The sequence below is a fragment of the Melopsittacus undulatus genome, chromosome 7 (genome assembly GCF_012275295.1).
Source record: "Melopsittacus undulatus isolate bMelUnd1 chromosome 7, bMelUnd1.mat.Z, whole genome shotgun sequence".
NCBI classification, from domain to species: Eukaryota; Metazoa; Chordata; class Aves; order Psittaciformes; family Psittaculidae; genus Melopsittacus; species Melopsittacus undulatus.
The window spans coordinates 45,800,123-45,817,824 of NC_047533.1; the positions used below are offsets into that span (position 1 = coordinate 45,800,123).

At 42.1% G+C, this 17,702-nt stretch overlaps 1 protein-coding gene across 4 annotated transcripts; it reads left to right on the plus strand.

The window, feature by feature from the left end:
• The first annotated feature begins 392 nt into the window (after positions 1 to 392).
• On the plus strand, positions 393 to 17,412 carry TMEM154 (transmembrane protein 154). Of its 4 annotated transcripts, XM_031048763.2 has the most exons (7): positions 394 to 690; positions 7,592 to 7,900; positions 9,638 to 9,665; positions 10,786 to 10,871; positions 12,383 to 12,443; positions 14,643 to 14,673; positions 16,186 to 17,412. In XM_031048763.2, exons 1-7 carry the CDS (start codon positions 624 to 626, stop codon positions 16,186 to 16,188), a joined length of 585 nt encoding a protein of 194 aa, XP_030904623.1. In that variant the 5' UTR covers positions 394 to 623; the 3' UTR covers positions 16,189 to 17,412. The 4 variants fall into 4 exon arrangements, 3 of the variants coding, with proteins under 3 accessions (XP_030904625.1, XP_030904623.1, XP_030904624.1); XR_004080550.2 differs by lacking the exon at positions 14,643 to 14,673 and having other exon boundaries at positions 395 to 690; positions 10,786 to 10,878; XM_031048765.1 differs by lacking the exons at positions 12,383 to 12,443; positions 14,643 to 14,673; positions 16,186 to 17,412 and adding an exon at positions 11,277 to 11,307 and having other exon boundaries at positions 393 to 690; positions 10,786 to 10,878.
• The last annotated feature ends 290 nt before the right edge of the window (positions 17,413 to 17,702 follow it).

Sequence of the window (17,702 nt, forward strand, 5' to 3'; positions counted from 1 at the left end):
TTTTCCTCTTTCCTGGCTCAAATCAGCCCAAAATACTCAGCTGCAGGCTGCTGAGCGAACCAGACATTTTTCACATTGGCTGGAGACAGCCCCACTCAGGGGTTGCCTCTTGGAGTCATAAATGCACATGGTGTCCCACCACACTGGGGGAGAATTAAAGCTTGAAAACCAAGGCACTGTTGAAATTTGCTTGCTGAACCACCCTGAAAAGCAATCTAATACCTTCTTGGTAACACACATGAATGAAATTTCTGTCTGACTTGTATTTGTGTGATGTTTGTCCCCATGACACTGCATGATGATGAAGATAGATGATAGTAAAGTCAGGAGTCAAAGAAGCAGAGGAGAGTAGGAGTGTGCTCACCTACAGCATAAAGGTGCTTCAGCGAGGGAGTGCTTGAAGAGCAACTTCTTTTTTTTTCCTCCTCCTTTCTGTTGCAATCATTGCTTGCTTGACAGGCCCAGACGGAATTACATCACTTCCTAAAACCCATCAAAGAGAGTCCATCTCCTCAAGAAATGCAGCTCAGATGCACCCCGGCAGGAAACAGGAAATGTAAATGTTTGGGTGAAGCCGGGAGCCAGCCGAAGCACCCCTCGGGTGGGAGCACCGCCAAGGTAACATGCGAAAGCAAAACCTCATCGTGCTGCTTTCTGCCCTGTCACTGGCTGGAAGATCTGCTGGGAATGGTGAGTAAGGAAGCGCCTTTTTCCTCTGAGATGGGACCGTGTTTTGTGCCTGCAGTGCTGGGACTGAGTTGGAGGGCAACACCCTCCAAACTGAGCATGAGGGAGATCTGTGGGGACTTGCTCTGTGCTGCTTTTCACTGTGTTTACCTGCTCTGTTTTCAGTTCCCTGACTCTTTCCAAGCTTTGACTTTTTCCCCTTAGATCTAACCCCGAACACCAGCAACCAAATCTTACAATTCCCATGTTTCCTAAACTGTGGGTGCATAGGGAACCTGAATTTCCATGCTGGCCCACCATGCGTTTTGGTTCTAATTTTAATCATTCGTCGTACTTGTTTAACCTCACACCCATACTATCAGCATTTAATAGCAAAGTTAAGGACAGAGGATGGATTCCATTCAAAAACTGTCTGCCACTTTCCATGCTCTCAGTGCACTGAAACCGGTTTAACAAAAGATCAGCTGGTTCTGGAGATAAATACTTTGAATTCTCGGCCCCAGAACGAAGTGGTCAGCACCGTGGGTTTAGGTACTGACCTTCTGAAGGGAAGAACCATGAATGGGAAAGCCACTTGCAATAAAATGCTGGAGCATTGGGCTGTCATTGCAGAGGCTCTCAGCTGTTTGCAGGGGGTAGTTTGTTCCACTGGCATTTTGGCAGCCAGTGACTGAACAAGACAGGCAGCTCTTTCAGTAAAATCTTGCCAGGTGATGTTTAATAAGCCTTTCGGTGTCAAGCAAATCACTGCCTTAGTGCCTCAGCATGGACTATAAGTGTTTGCTGCCTCTATGCTGCTGCAGCGAGCGGGAGCTCTCCAGAAAGCAGGGACAGGAGATGATCGCTCTCAGCTATCACTGGACTTCCTCTATTAAGGGTTTTAAAATGCATTGGTGAAATAGTTGTTTTTTTTATGGGTAGTTTTGCCCTGAAAACCAGTAACATAAGCAGGGTGTAAAACTGTGCTGCTGGCTCCAGGTGTGATGCTGAGCTGCTTGCTGTCAGCTTTAGGATTCTTGTTTAACTGTAAGGGTGAGCTAAATGAGGTATGAAATGGCTTGGTCTTGTCTGCATTACTACAGCCCTGCTGCATTACATACATGTTAGGAAAATACTCTGCAAGCATTGAATGTAGCTCAGAATCAAGGTGGTATGAGGAAAAAATCCTGCCAGGGACAGAGCAAACTGGAGGTCCCAGGAAATAGAGGGGCATGATGCAAGCAATGGAGAGTGATCAGGTTCTCGCCTCCTTTGCTCATTTGCAGTGTACCGATCACTAGTACTTCATCCCCATCTCCACTGGGAAGACGAACAGCTTAGTTCCAGACTCCCCCAGCCCACAACTGGACCCCCCTTCCCCTTTTTTTACAATGGGCATTAAAACATTGCATAAAACACTTGGCAGATAGCATGTACCAGTTGTCCCAACCCATTGCCTTTAGAGGCTTCCTACTGGTAGGTCCACCCATAAATTCTAGCTTATTTTGAAATGGTTCCCCCATGAAAGTGAGTCAGTCCTGACAGAGCTCTCCCTGAGCCCTGTCAGCCTAGGCTCTCCTGAGTCAGTCCCCAGCTGCTGGGGGAAGGGAGGAGAGCACCCATCAGGAGAAGAGCAGTGTCACTTCTCCCCATACAAGCCAGCTCTTGGTTGTGCAACCAGCTCCCAAAAGTAGCTGGGTCTTATGTTGACTGCAAGAGTGGGAGGGGTGAAATTGTGAACTTGGGCTTTGAAGGGGGAAAATTGAACTGGAGGGGGAAGAGTTTATGTAGAGGTTTATGTATCCTGGTGGGTTGGGAGCCCCCCTGCTGAGGGCAGCCTCCCAGAGGAATCTTTTGCTCTCACCCCTCCTCATTTACAAATCAACAGGGCAGGACCTTTAAAAGAACTTTATTCCTTCTTCTTCCAGTCCCAGGCACAGCCCTCAACTTTAAAGCAGTCTGCTGTCTAGAAGCCACTTACTCTTATTGCCTATTTTGTATGATTAAATCTTGCAGCATAGACAGATGGAAGCCTTTATAAGTCCTGTTCCTATACCATGCTGGAGCCTTGTAAAACCCGAGCCTTGCCATTTTGATTATGATTAACAGATGGTTTTCTCCCGGCTACACTATAATTACTTTAAGCTAGCAGCTCTTAGAGCATGCCTGAGGTCTCAGCTCCAGGTGTTGGTGTTCACTTCTCAGCCTCACAGCAGCCCTAAAAGCCTACCTAGGTATGTGCTGACCCTAGGAACAAGTATTCAGGCCCTTACTATAGCTTACAGGAAAAGGCTGTTACCCTATGGCCATTTCCCAGGGTATGCCATGTCCTGCAGTGTTTGGTGAAACATGCAGAAAAGTGCGGCATTAAGTGGTCTGACATGAGGAGCAAGAAAACGTGCAGGAGAGGAGCAGCAAAACGTGTGAGATTGTTAAGTGGGAGAGCTGGGATGGTTGAGGTAGTGCTTTATTTTGGCTGTCTCTGAGCTGTCATTTAGAGCTATTGTTCAAAGAAACATTGCTATCAAAGATCCAGGCTTTCGGCAGCTTTTACCATAAGCACAGGCAGCCATTCTGTCTTCAGTAGAGAAGTGCTCTTTAGGTTAAGTTCCTTACAAAGCCAAGGTCTCTTAGGGAATGATATTTTTGACCTGTTACCCCTAGAGTAAATAACTTGCGAATGGGTTTGAACCCGTCAGAGTCACCTTGCTTCTAACAAAGCAACAACATGAGAAATAAGGATTTGCTACATCTCTTTCCAAAGTGCAAACCCTAAAAGCAAATTAAACCCCCTTTCTACTGAACACGTCAATTCCTTGTACATATTTACTCCTATTTCTCCCTTTTATCCACACACACAAGCTTCCACTGTGTTTTATTCAAGTGCTTCAGGGATACTTCAGAAAATCTCTCCCTTACATCAGCAAGACAGTATACTAAATTTCAGCCAGTGACACCAGTCTATTTTCCTTCAAGAGATTTTATGATAGCTGGAGAGCCTCTGGAGCTTTTGAATCTTTAATTTCAGGGTCCTCATGAGAGTAAGGAGCACTGAGAGATCTGCATCCCGGTGAAGTCACACGGGTATCACTGATGCAGAGCTAGAAGGCCACAAGATTAAGTAGATGCGACTAAATGCATAAATTTGTCTGGAAAACCTTTAGCACTGGGGGTGAGAAATGAGACTACAGGTTCACAGTTTGACTCTAAGACATATAACTGAATTTGCAACACCAACACTTAACACAGCACTTCAGCTGCATGGCAGTGAGGAGAAAGCAGTTACCATCACCTATAAGTGAGCTTAAACAGTTGTTTCCTCTTTCAGCTCATACCTAGATAACACTTTCTAAGCACCCCATTTTAATAGGATCTTGTCTGCAGATCAGCCATCCTGAAATGTTTGTGCTCCTCATCAGAAGGGCGTACGCACCCGACAGCTAGCCTGCAGGCTTTTAAGGATTCCTCTTCTAGCCAGACTGACATGCAGGGCCTGCAGTAACAGGCAGCTGAGCAAGCCCTGGCTACGGCAAGAACAGCCCTTCTTACAGCAAGAAATGTAGGGAGAGGAACAGAATGGGGATGAGTCAAGCAATAAGGAAAGAGGATCATACAGACCACGTGGAGTGGTATGATTGATACCACAAGAGGAATGTGTGTATGGAACAGAGTGATACAGGATGTGGCAACTTTACATACACAGCTTTATAGCCTTTTCTGTTTTGTCACCCTCTTGTGAGCCTTCCTTTCACTGCACTTTTATAGCTTATAGGAGAAACAAAAAATCTTTCAAACTGGTAAGTTTGACTATACCATTGACTTAGCTCTTGCTTTTTCTCTATAAGCAGGTACTATAGTGTGATTTAAAAGACACCCTGTGGAGGCTCTTTCCTCAAGTCTGATGAGGAGGCAGCAGAGAGACTGATGATTTTCCACAGAACCAAATGTGCTGACTGCTGGCTATTTTGCCTTGCCTCCCATCCAGCTGAAATGAGAAACCTGTTTGCCCACTTACTTCAGCAAGTAGCTCATATCACCACCTCTGAGTGCTATGGCAAAAACCTCAGAGGAAGAAATGCTGCAACAGCAGAAATACTGTTTGTTTGTTTGAGATGCAATTGTCTGGACTGCAATCTGTAAAGCTGGGTAGACTCAACTCCCTCTGTTTCCTTTGAAAGGCAGGCTTGGGAGCAACAGGCAGAAGAGCTAGAGGGAGGCGTGTTGAGGCAGCAAGTGAAAAGCAGGAAATAAGAGCAATATCCTTGCAAGAACATTGTGCAATTGGCTGCCATTCTGCTGAAAGACTTATTTAATTCACTTGCAGAAAAGATCTCTGTAAGAGGAAATGGTATTCACAGAAGAGATGCTGTTTTGTTCCTGAAATTACAAAAAGTGAACAAAAATTTGTGGCAGCAAGGTCACTCCCTGTGATTTGACATTTTCTTTGCCTAGAGACTAGAAAAGATAATTCTATTTCACACAAAGACAAATTATTTGAAATCTGCTTCACAGCCCAAACCCAGGCAAATAAAAGTACCAGAGACACTGGAAAAGACTCTCTTGGAAATCAAATGCAGCATACACTGCAGATGAAAGTTCAGCACTGCAGTTAATGAGGTGTGACTGGTTGCTTTTGCTTTCAAGTCACACCACACTTTAGACATTTGAAAAATCCATTTTAGCTCAAAGAGTAAATGAAAAATAGAGGTATTTTCCCCACAAACTTTCCCATTTGTATTATTTTAAGCAATGGATTTGTCGGTATATCAAATGCAGCAGATGATAGGTTTCAAGGGCAATGGCTAAAGAAGGGGTAAGGTCATCGATGCAGTTTGGTGGGGCTGTGTTGGTTCATCATGCCATGGTCTGTGGTGTGGACATCTCTAATAATATCTTCCTGGTCCATGCAACAGCAATAGAAACAGAGCAGCTGTGGGCACTGGGGACTATAAACTACCTTGGAAAATTCAAGTGGCCAAACTAATAATGGAGAGGAGCGCTCCCTCCCATCCTCTGGAATAGGATTAAGGACTGGCATCAAATCATGGAAGGGGTGGAGAAGAACACACATAAAGGGGTCATTACCTGCAAGGGAGGCAGAAATTATGTTTTGCTGTTGACTGAAATACTAAATACAGAAGAAAATGACAGAGAGAGATATGAAGTGCTTTGCCACTGAACACCTGACATTTTCATTGCTGTATTATGGTGAAAGAGTCTTGTGACAGTTGCAGTATTAAATACTATATTCAAATATTAGGTATTATTTATTAAGTATTAAAATCCTTTCCTAGCTTTTAGGAAAGGATGAAACAATCATGTGCCTGAGTGATAAGCATGGCTTAAAAATCTAGATAAATTATTGCTATCATACTCAAATAATTTTATTCATTTGAAATTGGGTTTCCTGGAATATGCTCTCACGAGATACTCATCTCCTCTTTGAGACAAATCTGTCAGGAGACGAGATGCTGCAGAGTGGATTAAGCAAGAGCTAGCACTCTAATCCCAGTTTTTCTGTTTCAGTTGGCGTCTCTGAGAAGGACAGCATCCATGTCCTTCTGATTTCTCATTTGTAAAATGGAGATAACTGCTCATCTCTCAGGGCCATTATGAAGATTAATGTGTTTACAAAAGCATTTAAAATGCTAAGTACTGTTGGTTCCAGTCCTGTGAGACTGAAAATGCCAGCACTGAAATGCTGAAAACCTTAAGCTCTTGCTAACTGTAGTGGAAACTATGGCTGCCCAAAATTTTATGAGAACAGGGAGAAACAGGTCATTGCAAAAGTCATGAAACCCCATCTTGCTTTGTTGCATAAAATGAGAGACACAACACACCAGCATTGTATCTGAAAAGGCAGATAACAAAAAATCCTCATTTAATTTCATGCTAAGAAAATTACTGAAGGCTTTGCATTTGGAAACATGTCTGTGTAATTTACCTAAGGACTGATTCCTGCACTTTTGGCTACAACAGGATTTAAGCATCAGTATAGATTACAGTATCAGCCCAGAATTTGCTGTACTTGTTTTGAACTTTAAATTCCATGAGAGTCAGCAGACTTTTAATTAGCCTCAAAAAAGGGCCTATTTCACTGTTACTAATATAGCAAATTTTAGCTATTTTTCTTGCAAAATGCATGGTAAACAAGACCAAACCCAAATCAAGGTTCAAAACCCCCAGCCGTAGCATCTGTGAAGCATAACCAGCACTGACTCTTTACACTATGCTCCTTCAGCCAGCCCACAGGATTGGACAGAGGAACAGTTAATTGCACCTGTATCCAGTAAAGTCCCCATTTTACTACCACCTCTTCACGTCCATGCAGAAATGAAAGTCAACAGCATCTGCAGGCTTCAGACTTCTTTTCACCAGTTCTGTTTTTCACAGTGAAACAATTTAAATTTGAGAAAGAATAAGGCAGATGAGTGAGCTGGAGGAACTGGTAAACCAGAGATAATGTTCTCCTTGAAGAGAGTACTAACTCCTTGGGTAAGGGGAAGGATGAAAGAGGTTGTGGGTGTACGTGCCGTGGCTGAGGAGCAAAGCAGGTTAGTGTAGTTTACTGAGAAGTGACCTATGTGAGAGCAAAACCAGATGCCAACCTGCAGGGGGAAAAAAAAGTCTATTTGTGCAAGACAGCTGCATGCAGACAGACCACACACTCCGACATGTCCCAGTAAAACATGTGAAGAACATGGTCAGGACTGTAAGATTTTGTGACGAACTTGCAATTTAATTTTACATCTGATGCCCCAGACTCCAAATATGATGTCTGTGGAGCATCTGCTGATTCGTTTTTGGGAAATCAAATATTTACTTTTCATCAAATGAAAAGTAAATGTTAAAGCTGTATTCTTTGACTCGCTGATAATGCTAATAAAATCCACAGAATACTAAGTTGTCCTCATATATTTGGCAGGCTTTGAAAATGATGGTTCAGGAGACGGATCACCAATGTTACCCACTGTTACAGTAACGCCTCCTGCTACACATTCTTCAACTGCAGATGACCACGAGCCAGTACTTGGCACTGCAGGCGCTACTGAAAGCGGCTCTGAAGCAAGAAGTACTCCAAGTACTGAACTGAATACCGTAAATGATCAAGACAGCCTAGAAGCAGCAGAACAGTCTATCTTGATATACGTTGTCCCTGTCGGGCTGCTGGTCCTGCTGATTTTGCTCATCATATTTTTTGTAATACATCATAAAAGGAAAAAGTCTAAGCAAGGTAAATTTGTCTTCTCATGCATCAGAATGATATTTTTAGGACACATTTGACCTTAACAAAATGTTATTCGGAGGCCTGAAATGCCACATTTAGGATGTACTTCTCTGGATGTAGCTGCACATTTGACAGATAGGAAAGGGATCCACCAACAGCCAGCAGCACCTGGGCACACATACTTCCTTGGGTAGGAGCTAGTTCTGCTCCTGCTCACACTGCACACTCATGGGAGCCATAGCACTGAGCTTCAGCTCCTGGCAATGCCAGGAATGGTGAATGGATGCAACCATGTGGCTACAAAAGCTTATTCTGTCTTTATACTTGATAACTTCATGCACTGTGAATTTAATGCTTCTATTGCTTATATTGCTCACAAGGTAAAGCTGCATCAGTAAAATGAGAACAAGCAATACCATTTTAAAGAACACATTTAAGGGCTTCTGTGGGGTGGTGGTAGCTATGAAGATATCACAAAATGAGTTAGGAATCCCATAGTCAGAATGCCTGGATGCTATGATAGGGTGAGCAGTGCTTCCAGAAGGTACCTGTATCAGCAAAAAAATTGGTAACATGGAGTGTCAAGCCACAGAAAACAAACTGAGGATTAAAACCACACAGTTGGTAAGTGCAGTCCTGAAATGGTCATATCAGTGTCTCTACAGAACAAGAGTGCAGCTATAAGCTCCTCAGCCTGCAGTGACATATGCTCAACATGTATTTAAAGTCTGTTTTTCAGGGCATATTTAGGCAGCACATGCCTTATCACTGGGTTACCCTCTCTTGCTGAACCCAGGACACCCTCTAGCAAACTCTGAATTCACAACCAGGTATCTAGTTGCCTGCCTGTTTCTAGATGACCTGAAATGCAGGTACAACCTTTGGAGGGGTAGGAAACCATAGTGCCTTCCAGGAGCACAATCCTTACACCTGTTGCCCTGTGCCTACTTGCTCAGAGCTGGGATTTTGGGCTTCCTCAAAGCAGGGGCAGAGAGCTCTGTGGCCCTGGGGTGGCTCTGCAGTCTGCGAAGTGCTGGAACAAGTGGGAGGCAGCAGCACCCCAGCAACAATGAATTAAAAATAAGCCATTTTAACACAGTATAAAATGTGGAACCTATATGGAGTTCTTAATTCTTTTTTGAGAGCACTTAATTCCTGGAGGGGAAATTATTTGTCTGAATAATTGCTGTAACACTATTCCCTCTCCACCCCCCATCTTTACTTTGTCATAGGGTTGTAAAAACTTGGGATCCCTTATGACATCTGGCTAGTTCAGCTTCATTTGCCTGAGCTTTAATCTGCCATGCAAGTCCGTCCCTCCATCTTCTCTCCATGAGCAGCTCCCAGAGTCTCCAGGCAGAGACGGATTGCCTGCATGTCGTCTGCAGCAAAATGTCCCAGCATTTCAAGTAAATAATTTTGCAGCAGTGGTTTCTTTCCAGGATACCATTTCTCTCATGACATCTGTTTTGCTCAGGGAAGTGAGCATCTGCCCACTGCAGTGCTAACAGTTGGTTTCCTCCCAGCATGACTGAGCTAAATAAACTGAGCACTGCTTTTAGTATGTTCAAGATTAAAAATAATGAGTTCCTCTGATAATTACAAACAGGATAAGATGTTTTTTCTTTCATCTGTAACTATTATGCCTTCTGTTTTACATGACACTATTCAAGGCTTGCTTGCAGTCTGGACAATTTACATACAAAAAGCAGAACTATGAACACTGAATTTTTTCTTTTCCAGATGAGCTGGGAAGCGAAAATGTGAAAAGGTAAAGTTTATGACCATCATTTTTATTTTTACTATAACCTTTATTATGATTTTCAGCTCCTTCACCTCCTATTTTAATTTAACCGTACACTAAACACCAGTACCTTTTGCCATCAATTACTCCAGTTAACTGTCTCTAGAGGTGGCTGAAGTGTGACTTCATTATCTAGCTGAAAGTGTATGACTAGAGCAGGAGAACAGGCGTTATGATGGCCAAGGTGAGCACTGCCCGCAGTCACCCAGTGCCTGCCCTGGGCACTCCTGGCTCCACCAGCCACAAGACACCACCAGACATACAATGTGCCCCACAAGCAAAGGGGATCAGTTCCCAGGCTCAGCACAGGCTTTTACTATTCAGAATAAGCTCTGTGTCTTGCTCCCCTGTTTTTCAAGTCTGTCTTCTCACTCCGAATCAAGGTAGAAAGGCTCACCCAGCTCCCATGGAAGCAATGCCTTCACTACTGGGAAAAGAAGCCAAAAGCTGCATGGTTCTTAGAATGATAATTTTTACTGGTACCTTCTGTTTAGCAAGATGGAGCTCACTAACGCTGGAAGATATTAAATTGGCTTGACAGGGTAGGGCTGGGGTGCTAAAAATATTTTTAATACCATGTGACTCCAGGAATGATCAGCAAAGAGAAGTTAAACAGAAGCATTTAAATAAATGCAGAGTTACTCTAGTCACGACCTTTCCGTATGAAGTTGCTGCCAACAGTCACAGCTAGGACAAAACTCCAAACAACAGGACTTTTGCCGCATGTTCCAGCAGATCAAACTGTTTCAGTTTTCTATTTACAAAAGGGACAGTTCTCAAGTAGCTGCAGTGCTCCTGGGTTCTGCCGTACCCTGGGCTTCACCTTCTGAGTCCCTCTATATGCAATGTCCCACCCAGCCCTGCCTCTGCCCGGGACTGGCATCTCATCACTGCTCTTTTGCATCTGTGTGCAGCTATTTCATTCACACCCATGGGGCTGACATCTTCTCAGATTACTAGGCTAGGACAGCTTTCAAGAGTTTGTGTCTCTGGAATTATGAAAGGCTCATACAAAGTTTACTAAGTTGTAAGTTGCTGGAATTAAGTATTTTGTGTAATGCCTTTTTCCCCCCTCCCTCCTTTCAAGTCCTATTTTTGAAGAAGACACACCCTCTGTTATGGAGATAGAAATGGAAGAGCTTGACAAATGGATGAACAGCATGAACAAAAACGGTACACGGTAACCCCTCTACTCCATTACCCTTCTCATTCTAGCTGACGTAGATCCCATGCATACAAAATACCTTACATTGATTTTCTATGTGTGTCACTGCTTTTCCTATAACATTGTTAGTTGTGTTCTTGGCTCCCTACTACTAAAATAGCAGTACAAATGTCAGGGGTAGAATTCTTGAGAGTAATATTTTAGTTTGTGTGGGAGCTTATTTTTAACATATGATAGAATATCATAAATGTTTTGAGTTTCCAGTAGACACTTCTATTAAACATGTATAGCTGTGAACAGTATTTATATTTTTAAACACATTTTAGGTACTAAGCACTAGTTTCTTTGAAGCATCTAGTCCTTTCAATCTTCAGAATTCCTACACTTTTGTGCTCCACATTGTGTTATTATAGATGCATTTACTCATAGTTCAGACCACCATTTATTTAAAATTGCTGCCTGGATCCTATGAATGCATCCCTCCCCTCTTTGAGACCTCTCTTTGCTTGCCATCTCTACTGCATGAAGCACAAGCCGCTCTTCACTGGCAGCACCATTCATCATCTACATCCTCTCTGGCAAATCTATCAGCCCATGAAGCAATTAGCACCTGAGGTAACTAACACCAGCAGCATCTTCAGCTCCTTCTTAACTTGAAGTATCTTTTCTTCCGTCCCCTCTCCCCATTTTTCTCCCAACTGAAATCTCCCTGTCAAAATCTCCAAGGGCCCTGCATCCTCCGTCAAGGTTTTCCTCAGAAATCTCAGGTCTTTGGTGTGAATTAAGAAGCCTGATTTTGAACTGCTAACCGTTTTTTACTGCCTAGGAAATGCAGAAATGCTGCTTTATTTATTTATTTATTTATTTATCATTCTTGGTTTCTTGCCTTATATCCAAACGGCTCATTGGCCTGACCTCCTAGGGATGCTTTGTTTTTCAGGACATAAAACTCTTTGGAGCATTTCTTTGCATCAGCAGAGTGCTCTATGTGATAGGGTTTTAACCTTTGCGGTCCGTAAGCTCTAGCAGAAAACATGTGCTAAGAGGCATTAAGTACAGTACATGCAGAACCCATGCTGTAAATTAATTCTTTTTAAAGTTCTGTGGACAGAAGGGAGAAAACAGCACATATGTGAGGAGTTTTTTTGTTAGTGTTCCCTAAGCCCCATCCCCAAATTCCCAGCTGGACTATAAAGCATAGGTGCAACTATAAGCAGTAGAAGGTTAACAAATAGTCCTCCCCATGGCTGTTTATAGGAAACAGTGCTCAGAAGTAGTTAATTTGTATAGGTGTGCATAAACAACTGAAATATATATAATAAAAAAACTATGGCAGCACCTATTAAAGGGGAAGGAAGATTTAAACTTGGAACCATATTAATTTGCAGATAATAAGGTGCAGAAAAGCATTTACAATTTTACATTCAGAGAGACTGCATGCTAGAGCTGACACAAAATTGAAATGTATGTGGAAGAACCACAAGGAATAACTGTAGTCTTGTTTCTTACTCTCTTACAGCTGACTGTGAATGCTTGCCTACTGTAAGAGAAGAAGAAAAAGAATCCATTGCCAACCCAAGGTACTTTCACTTCGTTATATAATTTAAAAAAATACAGTCAATGTCGTTTCAAAATAATATTTTTAAAAATATATAATTATAAATAGACAAAAGAATTTATCTGTATAAGTTTAAGCTTTTATAGAGACTTTGATTTCAGTTTATAAGGTTTGACACTCTTATTTCTAAAACAGCCTCTGCCTGTAAATTGCACGGCTAAATAATCTTGCAGTTGTAAACCTGTGCGAGACAGACAACCAGGCGGCACAGATGGAGTTTCACTTGCTGATCAGACTTTAGTCACAGCTTCTCAAGGTGTTAATACAAGCATTCAGCATAGCTCCCTTGACATTCCTCATTGGCACGGACACCCAGCTCCCTCTGCTACTGGGCACCTGTAGGTCCCCAAGAACTACTGCCAGATGTTTTAGCTGGAGTTGTGACCTGTTGGACAGGGGCTTGTCTGACCCAGAGAGAAGCCCAAAGGATCTTCCCAGTGCCCCCATGCAACCCTCCCCCAGAGCTGGCTCATGGTGCAAACAGAGATCTCAGAGAAATGCAAAGCCACAATCCTGACAGCTTGTAGACTTAAAAACTTTCTGGCTGGTTTCCCCAGGATTTTGGCCACAACCTCTAAACTCCTCTCAAGCTCCCATTTTCTCTAATTAAAAATTCTGGTTCCAGCTGGAAGTGAGGCACTGTACATCACCCTTTCCTGCACACTTGTGTTGCAGCTGCATTCTGGGGAGTGGGTAAAGCAGCTGCTCTGTGCCAGGTCACAGTAACAAACAATTAGACCATCCTGTGTGCCAAGAAAATCCCTTGTGCAGTGGAAGCAACAGATGCAAGCAGGCAAGGCTGGAAGCAGGCAGGGTTGGAAGGAGGAGGACACAAGTCTTCCTCTTCCCATGGCACCAGCTCAACATGCCTCTATTAGAGCTGCACCTCCCACTGCACACTATCATAGTAACTCAGAAAAGAGGAGAACTGGGATTTCTTGATTAGGAATGGAATAACAGTGATTTTAAATAACCACTGCTGGAGAGCCTGCAGTTTCAGGGTAACTTCCAATGGGGCTGCACTGCTGCACCTGTTTGTATTTAAAAGGTTTCTGCTTATGCCTATTGCAAGAGAAAATTGATGGGGTGTGTGAATTATTTATTTTTTTTCAAGACTTAGATCCCAGGTTCCAGATGCAATCAAGCACAGTAATTTTACCCTAGGCAGCTGGAAAAGATGCTGGATTCACTAGCCATCTGGGTCTTCCCTTCCAGCCCCTAAATGGTAACTCAGAGTGTGGGAATTATTAAGGAGAGGCAGCTGCACAGTGGTTCTCTAAAAACAGATTTGCTGAGCATACCACTAACTATAGTAGGGAGTATAGGACAAAGTGTGCTTCAGTCATGGGTTAACACAGAAGTTAGTCATACTATAAAAGGCTTTTTAGTCACAACACCACCCTGAGCACTGTTTACTTCTACTAAACAGTTCCTTTTCAGAAAAAAAACCCATCATGACACACCAGCCAGACTGACATTTTAGATACCATCCTTGCTAAAGCACTTTTACACTGTATTTGCATTAACCCCATCAGAAGGCAAGATTTTTGCTCTTGACTGGAAAAAGGTAACTTTGGGCTACATCCTGCCTCAAGTTCCTCACCTGCAAAACAGATATATTGTCACTTCAAAGCACTATAGTAAGGCTTAAGTCTTGATGCAAGAAAGCAGCCCTGTTCAGATAAGTATGTCTCAGTCAGAGCGAAGGTACATGCATTATTTCAGCATGTTTTCTTATGCTTGGTATCTTAGGATCAGACTGCAGAGAAATATGTGCTTCTGAGTTGTAGGAAGGCAAACAAATGCAAATAAAAAGAGGAGATTTATCTCTAAAATATTCAGAGCTGCTCAAAGGACATTAGTTGAATACAAAGTACTAAATTATTAGGTTCAATTTCAGATTCTGAAAGACTCCTTTGTTTGAGCAAATTTCTTCCTAAATTATGGTAATTCCTCTTTTAGATTTTATTGATTATATTCAACATGGGAAACATCTCAAGGCCTCACTGAACACAGCTGGTTGAGTGTTGTTTTTCTGCCTCATAAATATGCTGGGGGGAGTTCATCAACAACCAAATGTTTGAACTGTGAATTGATTTTGATATCATTTTGAAAACATCCAAGACTAAACATTTCAATAATGACATTTTGACATTTTCAGAATGCAACTTGTTCCAAAACTACTTTTCAGAGTAAGTGACTTTTTCATATAAAATTTTAAAAGGTTTAAAGAACAGAATCCTGTGGTGGTGACATATTTCTAAGATAAGTGTTTCTCTTAGCTCAAAGCTACTTTTTTCAAATTTCATTTTACGTGAAAATTTGAAACATGCTTCCTTTCAAAGAGAAAAGGTATCTGAAATGGTGGGATTTCATGGTAAACACAAAAATTTATTCTCATTTCTGCAATTGAACCTAATCAGACCAAGATCTTCTGCTTTTCCTGACCAAACTCTTAGCTGAGTCAGAATAATAACTACATACAAATAAATGGCTGTTTGCAGCAGCTCTTTTGAGAAAAGTGAAGTAAAATGAAAGAAAATTATTATTATGGCAAAAAAATTGTACTCATGAGCATCAAGGCTGCAGGTTTGTGCACAGAAGGCAAGATATGACTGTCTGAGCTCCTTTGTAGGTTGAGGTCATCTGCCTTGCACATAAACTAAGTTAAAAATATATACATATATTATTTTAAATACATATTAAAAAATGTATATTCATCTTGCCTTTGAGACCTAGTGCTAAAATCCTGTTTGTGCCTGAGCAGAAAGCCACGAAATCTCCCCAGCATCAGTGGAGTTCCCACCCTGTGCATGCAGGAAGGAGCTGACAGGTGGGCACAGGCAGGGGTTGACACTCCTGTGCTGCACAAGTGGGTGCAAGACCAATCTCTTCTCCGGGGACCTTTACCTCCCTGGCAAAACAGAAGCATAGCCTGTCCCCTTCAAAGCACAAGTCTTTGTAGGCTGCTGAGTACCATGAACCAATCCCCCCTTGCTTTACCATACCTCCTGAAGGAGTTAGCTTTTCCTTGGGCACTGCTGGGCACCCTCATAATCTTTCTGTCTGAAAAAACGTGACTTTCTTATGGGGAGATGTTCTGGATAGGGAATAAGTCAGTACAGAAAAATACTCTTTTCCTAGCTGTGCTTTAGTTTGTCAAGGTCCTTCAAACCCATGTGAAATATTGAGATTACGAGTGGCCCTTTTAACTTCAGAGGTTGTTTAAAACCCTGCTGTTAATGCTGACTAAAATTTGACCATCTGATGAAAAAGTCACATTTGAATGTTGCCATGAACCAAACATTATTAGTAAAGCACTAGGGAGCGAGTTAGCTCTACAGAAACCAGTGGAATAAAGAAAATTCATCTGTTACAAAGCCAGATTTAGTACAAAAAAATCCATCTGTAAAATACTACCCTCCCCTGTGGAAAGAGGGCAATTTCATTGCTCAGTCCTCACCTGTGAGCAGGAGAAAGGGGGCACCAGGTAGCACCTAACCAGCAGAGAAATAAGACCAGCCCATGCTGCCAGCATCTAGCACCACAGATGGGGTCATTTGAAGAACTGCATGGCTGATGCATTTGTTTTGATAACACTTTCTCATGGACTCCAGGGATCCTTTTGCATATTATTTCCTGCTGACAAAACTAACCCAACAGCATGACACTGGTATGTTTCTTTCTTTTCTATGTACATGCAGTGATGGTGAATCATGAAGTCACAACAGCAAAGAACTGGTTAAAGTGAAGCAGTGCACAAGCTAACTATCCTCCAGATATTGGATGGACTGGATTTACATAGAATTCATCTCAAAAAGCCAGAGAAGAAAATGCTTTTGCTGTGTTCTGCTACATAGTCTTCAGAAAGGAAACATCACCAAAGGGAAGGAAATAGAAAAAGGAAAAGAACTATAGTAAGATCAGGGGCTGATTTGAATTCCTTCTGCAATGAGAATCATCTCACATCAAGACAAGCCATTTCCCCCCCTAAAAGTTCTCAAAATAGTTTCTGTTTCTGTCTAGTTCTTCAGTTGTGTATTGTGCAGCACTTAAAACCACTTCTGTTCCAAGTTTGGTAGGTTTGTATTTTTATTTTTTTTGTGGTGGTTGTTTTTAGACATAAACAGCAGCCATAATTCTGGACTACCCTGGTTTGGTGGATGTGATGCTCATGCCTATGCAATGTTTGGTTTTCAATTTGCTGTTTGGTAATGGTGCAATGATTTGCACAGGGCATCTGCTGGAGAGGTACTAGACTAGGACTGACAGACCAACTCTGAGAACAGAGCAGCTGAAAAGACTCTCAAAGGATTTGCCACAGGTGACTGCAGCCCAGTGAGGGCATGGTTTGTGTACATGCTTTTTGGTTTTCAAATTAAAAGCATTGGAGAAGTGAAAAATACTATTTTGAGATTGCCTTTCAGTTCGCTATCTTCACAGATTAGTACCTTGGGCTACCTCTCACCATTTAACCTTCCTCCATGGCCAGTGCTGTTCCTTTAACAACCACTTGCTTCAGGAATATTCAACTTGAAATCATTTTTTTTTCTTTTTCAAAATCAAGAGGTTGAAAAATTGAACACCACAACACTTATACCAAACAAGTTCAGGTAAGTACAAGTTATGTGTAACTACTTAGTCAAGGTATTAAGATGCAGTAAGATCTCTGCTTCTTCTGGTTTTGAATACTGAGGCTGCAATATCTGAAAGACGTGAACTCCTCTGTGTGCCTGGTCATCTTTAATTACACTGAATAAACCGACTCCTTAGATGGTGGGACTGTAAATGTTGTAATTGCATCAATTGATCTTCAGGTGGCACATCTCTTATGGGTGTAGTTTAAATACTTAACACACATGAAAGTGGATACTTGTCTGTGCAAAGCTTACCCCACCTTATTTAAAATATTAAATTCATATCCTACTGTATCTCATATCCTACCCTATCACATCCTACCTGTCCTCATCTATTTAAATACATAATTTCTTCCCACTCAATACATGTTTAATATGATTGGGTTTGTTTTGCCTGCAAATATTTCACTACTGTGGTATCATGCATAGCTTGGTTAAAGACAGCTAACAAACACCTCAAACCTCTGGGATGACAGCTAAGTGTCACTAGCAGCTGACATACACATGAGGGTTCAGCTCTGAGTAACTGAGAATGTGTCAAAATATAAAAGGAAAAAATATTTGCAGCTACCCATATTCATTCA

What these genes read in the sequence shown, in the direction of transcription:
- TMEM154 (XM_031048763.2), top strand. Translation starts at nt 624, where the DNA reads ATGCGAAAGCAAAACCTCATCGTGCTGCTTTCTGCCCTGTCACTGGCT. An exon ending in TGGAAGATCTGCTGGGAATG is followed by an intron (nt 691 to 7,591) that starts GTGAGTAAGGAA and finishes TATATTTGGCAG; the next exon opens with GCTTTGAAAATGATGGTTCA. An exon ending in GAACAGCATGAACAAAAACG is followed by an intron (nt 10,872 to 12,382) that starts GTACACGGTAAC and finishes ACTCTCTTACAG; the next exon opens with CTGACTGTGAATGCTTGCCT.